General features: G+C 52.7%; 1 protein-coding gene across 1 annotated transcript; it reads left to right on the top strand.

The window, feature by feature from the left end:
- Positions 1–530: 530 nt before the first annotated feature.
- Positions 531–2,439, top strand: LOC117046104 (transcription factor SOX-21-like). The gene is given in 2 exon segments (XM_033147886.1): positions 531–1,820; positions 1,822–2,439. Coding segments are annotated over 2 exon segments (858 nt in total). The 5' UTR covers positions 531–1,319; the 3' UTR covers positions 2,179–2,439.
- The last annotated feature ends 6,369 nt before the right edge of the window (positions 2,440–8,808 follow it).

Genomic DNA, 8,808 nt, shown 5'->3' with positions numbered 1-8,808 from the left:
CAATGGAACGCGGGGGAGGGAGGAGGGGGAGGAGCCATGGGGGGCCGCCCATTCACTCGCCTGACACCCCGCCCCCTCCTCCTCCTCCCCCGCCTCATGCCCCCAGATACACACGCTGCCCATGCACCATATAGGCGAGCCTAATGCCTTCGCCAGCACACAGGGAGTAGAGCCTGCGTCCCGGAGGCAGCAAGAGGGGGCAGCTGGCACCCAACGCTAGGGCTAGATACGGATATAAATACAGATACGTAGAAGACGCTTCCAATCTAAGGGCTTTGCGCCTGGATCGTCCGTCATCTACACCGGCCGCGTTTTAAGCTTTTGTTTTGTTTTGTTTTGTTTTGTTTTGCTTTCCCTCTCCTCCCTCCTCCCTCAGCCGCCTTCCGGCCCCCACAGGCTCGCCCTAAACTTCAGCGGAGCGGGGCGGGCGGGAGGAGCGAGCGGGCAGAGGTGGAGCCGACGGGAACTTGTGGCAAGTTTGCTGCGAAAGCGGCGCGGCAGCGAGATCGGGAGAAAGGAGGAGCCGCTCCGGAGAGCGCTTGGCCGCCGCAAGAAGCGCGATCGCCGGCTTCTTCCTACTGCGCCCTCGACGGCTGCGAGGAGCTGGTCGTGGCGAGCAGAGGAAGGGTGCTAGCGGCTGAGCGAGACCGGCGAGCGAGGATGGCGCCCGGAGAGGAAGCGTCTCGCTCTCCGTCAACATAGAAGGAAAGCTGACGGAGAGAGACGGGTGGGCACCGGACAGCCTGGCTGAGGGTCTCTGCGGGAATCGGACAGCTCCCGTCCCTCTCTCTCTCTGGCAATCCAGATCGACTTTAGATTGGTGCATTGGACTTCAAAGAATAACATTCGTAACTAAGTTTTTTTGCCTGCTCGCACCGTCGGGTTTAAACTTTTCTCGGCGGCCACTCATGCTGCCGGTGGCGACAGCCCGGGGCTCCTTTGCTGTCCTCCAGTCGGCTGTCAAATGCCCCGATTCCCGCCAAGAGTAAACGCCAATCGGACTTGGGTGTTGCAGGGAGCGCTTTGCACCTACTCGAGCTAAGGAGGGGGCCATTGGAGGGCGGGGGGCGTCGGGGAACGGGACCCGAGGAGCAGGAGGAGAACCGACGGCGCGCCTAACCACCGCCAGTTATAGGCCGTGGCAGGGAGACTGCGGCGGGGTTTTGCCGGAGCACGTTTCGGGGTTCGGAGAGAGGGGGCAGGCACCCCCGAATTTGGGCGTCCGGAGCGCAGGAGCCACCATTGATTTCCTGCGTGTGGCTCGCAGCGACGGGCTGGGCGCTGCCGCCGCCGCCGCCGCCGCCGCTGCCGCCGCGGGCATGGCCAAGCCGGTTGACCACGTCAAGCGGCCCATGAACGCCTTCATGGTGTGGTCGCGGGCGCAGCGGCGCAAGATGGCTCAGGAGAACCCCAAGATGCACAACTCGGAGATCTCCAAGCGCCTGGGCGCCGAATGGAAGCTGCTGAGCGAGGCGGAGAAGCGGCCCTTCATCGACGAGGCCAAGCGCCTGCGGGCCATGCACATGAAGGAGCACCCCGATTACAAGTACCGGCCGCGGCGAAAGCCCAAGACGCTGCTCAAGAAGGACAAGTTTGCTTTCCCCGTGGTGCCCTACGGTTTGCCCGACGCCGCCGAGCATCACGCGCACCATCTTGGCCACCACCACCCGGCCCTCAAGGCGGGCGCCCTCCACGGCCACGAAGCCCTGCTGGCCAACCCGGAGAAGGCGGCCGCAGCCGCCGCAGCTGCGGCCGCGCGCGTCTTCTTCCCCCCGACGGCGGCCGCGGCCGCGGCTGCTGCTGCAGCGGCCGCTGCTGGCAAGCCCTTATTCTCTGCTCGACCTGGGCTCGAAGATGGCAGCGGAAATCTCATCGTCGGCGTCTGGAGGCTCCGGCGGAGGAGGCGCGGCGTCGGGGTTGCCCTACGCCTCATCGCTGGCTTACCCGACGGCTGGCGGCGCTTTCCACGCGGCGGCGGCGGCGGCTGCCGCGGCTGCAGCCAGCGGCGGCCACACTCACTCGCACCCGTCCCCGGGTAACCCGGGCTACATGATCCCCTGCAACTGCAGCGCCTGGCCCAGCCCGGGGCTCCAGCCCCCGCTGGCCTACATCCTCCTGCCGGGCATGGGCAAGCCCCAGCTGGACCCCTACCCCGCGGCCTATGCGGCGGCCCTATGACATCCTGCCCCCCACGTTGGACCCCTGTACAGAGGAAGCCTGTGGGGCGCCTGGGGGCTGGACTCCGACGCCGGACTCTAGCCGACTGAACCCTCTTCTTCCCAGCCTGCTGCTGCTGTTGCTACCGCCGCCGCGGTGCCCTCCAGCCATCTGCTCTACGGGGCCGCCGACTGGGGTTTCCGGACGAGAACATTTCGCCTCTCCATCCGTCTTGTCGCCTCCCTCGCCGCCCGTCCATTTCTTCAACCTGTTGCCTTCCCTCCCCCCCCCCTCCAGAATCTGCTCGCTCTGCTCCTGTCCTCGGGTTTCCTCGACGGATTTGCTGGAGGGTGATGGGTGGAGAGAGAGGAGAGAAAGTCGCGCGTTTCCTTGCCGGGCATCCCGGTGGAGACGCTTCGGGTAGCCCGTTGCCTTTTCTCCTCGACGTCTCATGGATTGCCTTTTTCTTTCTTTTCTTTTCTCTCTCCTTAACCTCTCCTCCCTCCCCCACAAATCCCAACCCTTTCCTCTCTCTTCCCCCCTCTCTCCACACCCCCGCTAAATCCAGCCCTGTCCACAGTAGGTCCAGAAAAATGGACCCAAACCCAAAGCCATCAGCCTTGACCTCCATGCTGAACCAAGGTGGACGAGGCGCGCACAGCTAACCCACCCGCGAAATAAGCAGAGTTTGATATCTCGCTTTATGAGGAGGAGATCGGGTCACTAAAAGGAGAATCAGTATGCACTATCGCTGTTGGTGTTCCTCCTAGCTCCCCTCCCTTCGCCCCTTTCCCCGTTAATGTATACAGCAAAGTTCCCCATGACAACTTTTGTATTTCTGGAGAAGGGACCTGTAAATGTCTACATGCGCGTGGGAACTTTAGGTGTAAGACTGCTTCGCTGTATTATCTGAGTCACTTTTTTTTTTATAACTGAGATATATATATAGATATTGGCTGTGATCCTAAGCACACAGTACCTTGGTAATGGGTCTCGTTGCAATCAATGGGGCTTGCTTCCAAGCAAAAAACTGTGCAGGAGCTCGAGTGCCATAAATAGACAGCGCCAACCACAGCAAAACACCGAGGCGAATTGCAACAGACTGCGAAATCCCTTTTCGGGGGGGTTTCGGAGTTCAAACTAAAAATAAAATCAGACTTCTTGTCTGAGAGATAATTCTATACTTTCTGGGATGTTGGCGTATCCCAAACTGGCTGTGTTCGAGCGAAGACGTTTGAAATAAATCACCCCCCCCCCCCTTTTCGGACAACCTTCTCACGACAAAACCTGGAGTGCTTCCATGCGATTTTGGCCCGACTGGGGAGGTGGGGGAAGGGAGAAAATATTCTTCTTCTTATTCTTTTAAATAAAAGCATACAGGATTCAGTTGCAGGAAATGATTTTGGAGGGCGAGGGAAGTCATTCTGAGCAATCTCTTCCATCATGACCATTTTCGTTTACTTTTGTAATGTGTATATTTGGATTAATGTTTGTGAATCAAGTTGGCTAACCTGTATTTAGTTTCCTTTCCTTTTGTTTTTCTCTTTCTGTAATATAAGGTTTTGGAAGGGGGGGGTAAGTTTTTAAGTATTGGTTTTAAACATTTGACGTGTATAAATGAGTTTGCTGGTGTGTTCTAATTTAAAATTAGACGTCTAAGCTATATCTGTACATTTAGAATCCGACTTACCACTCTGTTCATTTGGAACAAGGAGTTAAATAAAAGCCTGAAGCAGGGGAAAGAGAAAATACTCTAGTTCTTGTTGAGTTACTTACAAGATTTTAATCTCAATCGCCCTTACCTGCTTAGGCCAGGTGAAGTGTAAGGTATCCTCCAAAGACTTTCTTTGTTTCGCTTTTGAATAGATTGACTAGGAAATCTAAATCAGACTATTGTAAGGTAGAACTAAAACCCTGATTTATCACATTTGAAATCGTGAATAGGAAAGTAGGGTTTCCCCCCCTTTAAAAAAAAAAAATCCAAGTAGCTCTATTATGTGGGGGATGGGTGGGTGAAAGAAAAAGAAACAGCATTCATTTGTTGGTTGAATAAGACACACAGGGAACCCTGAACCGGTTTCCGTGTAGTGTTTTCAAAGTAGAAAGTTGTTTCCCTGCTCTGTCTTCCCACTGCAAAGGGTTTCTCTGCTCCAAATCTGCGCAATTTGCTAAAAGTATCCTTGGGATATTTCTTATATTGCACACCTGAGGTCGTCACCTGGCGCTAAGGACATGCCGCCCGGCCTGTTTGTTTCAGTCTGAAGCAAATAATTAAAAGCAGAGCAAATGGGGAGTCACCCCGGTTAAATAAGCTCTTTTAAGGACCATTGATTTCAGTGGCCAACGTTTGCATGCCGCCCTGCTAAAAATCAGCGGGCACTTTAACGCTGCACCCCTTAAAAAAAAAAAACCACCCCCTTTAAAATTCATCCAGGTAAGCACATATCAGATCGGTTTGCCCAGCTGCAATTCTTGGCAACCTGGACTTGGAGTGGTTTCTCGCTCCGGTTACTTTTGAGAATCCATCCTCAGGGCTGGGGTGGCAATCGGTTTTTCATTGAGCCGGTTCTTAATTTGTCGAGGAGAGAAAGGAGGATGGAGAAAGGCTCATTGAGCAAGCCTAAAAGGGAGGGGGCTACTACTTCACCCAATCGACTAGAAATAAAGCCCCCCCTCAATCAATTTCATTTTCCAAATCTGTTTTATTAGCCTGGAGGAGTTAAGCTCCCTGTTCCAAGGCTGGGCCCAACGTTTGCTTAGAAAGGGATTTCTTCTTTCAACCCCCTCCTCGCTGGACGAAATTTAGTTTTCTTGTGCAACACCCCCTCCTCGCTGGACGAAATTTCCAGCGCCATTCTTGGCACGGTTGCTTTGGAGGCAAGTCCCGCGGAAAAAAGCAAGCGGTCTCTTGCTCCCAAGCAAATGGGCACCGGCGTACACACGTGCGATTGCTTCCTAAGCGCGTCTTTTACTTGACGGAGCTTCAGTGGGACAATCTCAACCGAGTATGCAGAGGACTGGAGCCTTAGTTTTCGGAATGAAATGTGTGTGCATTTTGCGGGATGTGGGTCGGTGGGATTCTGCTGGTAACACGTCCCAGCAAGGATGTCTTTCCTGACCTGGCACTGCTCATTAAAGCGATCTCCTTTGTCGCCACTCCAGCTGTCCCCCCCCCTCCCAAATATCCTAAGTGAATCATATGGTTAGGAGCGATTATGCAAACTCGGACTGTCCAGGGGTAATTAGCCCTGACACACGGTTATTAATCCTTTTCAGGGCTCGCCATCTTCCACCCCCTCCTTTTGTGGCAGCCCATCATTGCTTCACATGGAACTTCCTGCTGCTCTCTAGAAATCCCAGCCCTAAATCTTCCCTGACCCCTCCTGTTTTGTGGACTCGAGCACACCGGGAGACCGCTGGCTTCTTAGGCGCTGTAGGGCCTTATTTGTTAACTCCTAAGGCCCGTCGAGGGGGTGTTTCACCAACGGAGAGCTTGTAAAGGGTGGCTCCCCCGCCTTTCCCCCCAGAAACCCCTTTGCAATGCACGTGGAAATGGCGTTCTTGTCCGCCTTGACAAGAACGCAGAACAAGGGGGCAGAATTGCTCCAGATTAATCTACCTGCCCCAATATTAATTCTTGTCCACTTTTCAGAGATGTAAATCGATTGGCAGGACTGACCGAAGCCCTAAAGGAACCTCCATCTCTAGTAATAGTAATAATGCACGTGTGATCTTGTGTGTGCAACCGTGGTAAACTTTCGACCAACTTTGCCGCCTGAAGCGTCCTAGAAAGGATACGAAGGGTGAATCGTTTGTTTTCCCCGATAAGCGGGATTGTACGTGGAAATCAGTCCCACCAACAAGCTCATTAATAAGGCAGCTTTAAGCAGATGGTTTTAGTTTTAATTTCCGACTATTTCTTCGCATTCCGCTCGGGACAGGGACCTGGCAGTCAACCGTTTTTGCCCAAGGATCGGTGGCTTTTGCAAGATCAGAATTTCCCCTTGCAAAGCTCAAAGTGCAAAACATTTCAAAAGAGGAAGCGAACTGGCCCAGGGCTGGTGCAGAGATCAAGTTCTGGTCCTGTTCTTCACCCAAGGGCGGGGTGGTCCCAACCACCACCGCAGCAATTAATTTGCAACGACGTTGTCCACGGTCTCCAAGTATTTGAATAAATACTTGAAGCAACCATCTCTTAATTGCAGTCTGGGTTAAACAGAGACCGATGAAAGTATGGAATGGGTGTGTGTGTGTTTTTCACAATGGCAACTTGTTTCCTAATGTCCCCGTCCCTTCCTTACTCCCGTACCTCCCGCCCCACGCCGTGGAAGGGAACCCAGATTTCTCCCGTGCAGGTCACTTCCGAAGGAGGCCGAAATTCCTGGAAAGAATGCAGAGGAAGCGAAGATTCCACCAGAGAACGGCAAGAGCGCCAACATTCCACCAGAGAACACCGGAGAGCTCAAGATTCCACCAGGGTCCCTTCGACGACAGGGGTTAGAGACGGGGCGGCGGCGCGAAACGTCGGGGAGGACAACATTTCAGACCTGGAGATCTGGAGCCCCCAGATGGGACGGAGGAGGCAACGGCCTCTTGGAGGGGGACCGGGACGCAGCACTTTTGCCCTGAATTAGGACGACACCGCTGGTCCCCGAGCACCAATCGCCCCCCCCCGGGCCACTCACTGCTTTAGAAACTTTCCTAATCTCCCCTCGCCCCTCCCTATCCTCTCCCCCCACCCGGCCCTTCCCTTTCTCTCCTCCCTCCCGGTATCCCTCAAAGGTCACCACTTCCCTTTTCAAAGACTGATATTATTAATTCGCGGACAATTTCCCTCTCCTCCGCAAGCTCCTTTTCCTCTTTCCTCCCTCTTATTTCCCCCCACCCCACCCCTCTCTCTCACACACAAGGGAAATGGGGGCAGGGAGAGAAAGGACCAAATCGAGAAAAGCTCTCTCTCCCCCCCCCCCTTCCCCTTTCTCCTCTTTTTTTTTGTTCTGCAGTGGGAGCGTTTAGACTGTCGAGGGTTTTTTTGTGCCAGAACAAAACCAGGGGTTGGGAGGTTCTGTGAGGGTGTTGTTTGTTGAAGTGGAGCTAAGAGAAAGCGGCGGCATTCTCCTCTTTGTGAAGAAACCAATCAGTGGTATTTGGAAAACTGTTAGCATTGTGCATTTCTTCTGTGCCCATTGTGAAGCAGTTCTTTTCACAAGGCTTCTTCTTCTTCTTTCTTCTTTTCTTTTTTTCTTCTCTCGGGCTTTTTTTCTTCTCTCTCTCTCTCTCTCTCTCTCTCTCTCTCTCTCTCTCTCTCTTTTTTTAGCCGATCCAGCTGGCCAGACTGAATAGCGGTGCAATTGTGTACACGCTTTGTCCCTCCGGCCCTTCAAGTAGCCCCCTTTGAATAGACTAAGTTGACACTGCATGACAGAGAAACAACATAATAAAAAATACATGAGCCCCTGAATGGGAACAGGCGCATAAATAAATAAAATGGGTGACCAAAACTGGATAAACTGAATGACAAAACGGTGAAAGGGGAACAAAAAGATATTTAACACGCTAGATTAGCATTAGAATGCCATCGACAAGACTGAACAATTGATGAATAGGGTTACCGGCGAAGAAAGAAAGAAACTAAATGCCCTTTGAATAGATTTTTTTTTTTTTGCGTGTGTGTGTGTCGAGGGCACTGAATAGAATATGCTTCTTGCAAGACTGAATGAGAAAAGGTAAAAATGAAGCTATGCAAATTGAGGGAGAAGATGGGCGTGCGTGTGTATACGCGGCTATGCATATAGAGATGCACACGCATATAAGTACATATGCATGTGCGCGCGTATATGTTTGAGAGATGCGCATATCGCATGCACACGCATATCCATGCACGCGCACACACTGCACTGGCAGATGCTTACAGCAAGCCGAATACTGGATATAGATAGCCATATGCGGGGCATAATACAAAAAATACATGCTAGCTGGGGATATATGTACATACATCTGTGCATATTTATTTTATATTACACGCACTTTATTTTTAATTGAATGTTTTCCCCCCAGCTTTGTGTGTGTGAGAGAGAGACCCTTGCAATTTAGGATTTATAAGGTATCGCAGCAATATCCGCGCTTCTTTGCATAGTCTTGGGACGGGAATCAAATAACTGGATTGATCGTAGCCATTTCTCAAGGCCTAACTCTTTGACGAAGGAGCGGATCTCCCCCACCCATCACCAATCTTTCCCAGACAGGTTAAGTTCCCGCGAACTGACCTCAAATCCCGCCCGGTCCTGAAATTCAGCGAGCGAACCCTGGAGGTTGCTGCTGCCGCCTGCGCGCAAATCACATCTTATCTCTCTGGTTCTCTTGTTTATTTCGTTTCTTCCAAGTGTCGCGTTTGTGGGAAGGATGGTCTTCCGGGCATGCCCCCGCTTGGGAATGTGAAGTGGTGAAGGGAAAGTTACAGGAACTTTTCGGGAGATGTAGCTAAGGAGAATTAGGGCAGGACCCCGAAAAGTTTGCAGAGAGTTTTTGCAGTCTTTTTGTGGGGTGCTGAGGAACAAAACGCTGCAGCAGCCTATGTTCTACTAGCTCCCGGCTAGAAACTGTAGACACACATACTGGAGCGGAAAAACCTTTCCGTCGCCTTTGTGGTCC

The sequence above is a fragment of the Lacerta agilis genome, chromosome 4 (genome assembly GCF_009819535.1).
Source record: "Lacerta agilis isolate rLacAgi1 chromosome 4, rLacAgi1.pri, whole genome shotgun sequence".
In the NCBI taxonomy this organism is placed as follows: domain Eukaryota; kingdom Metazoa; phylum Chordata; class Lepidosauria; order Squamata; family Lacertidae; genus Lacerta; species Lacerta agilis.
Note: the sequence above shows the minus strand (reverse complement) of the source record. Positions and strands in the feature narration are given on the sequence as shown.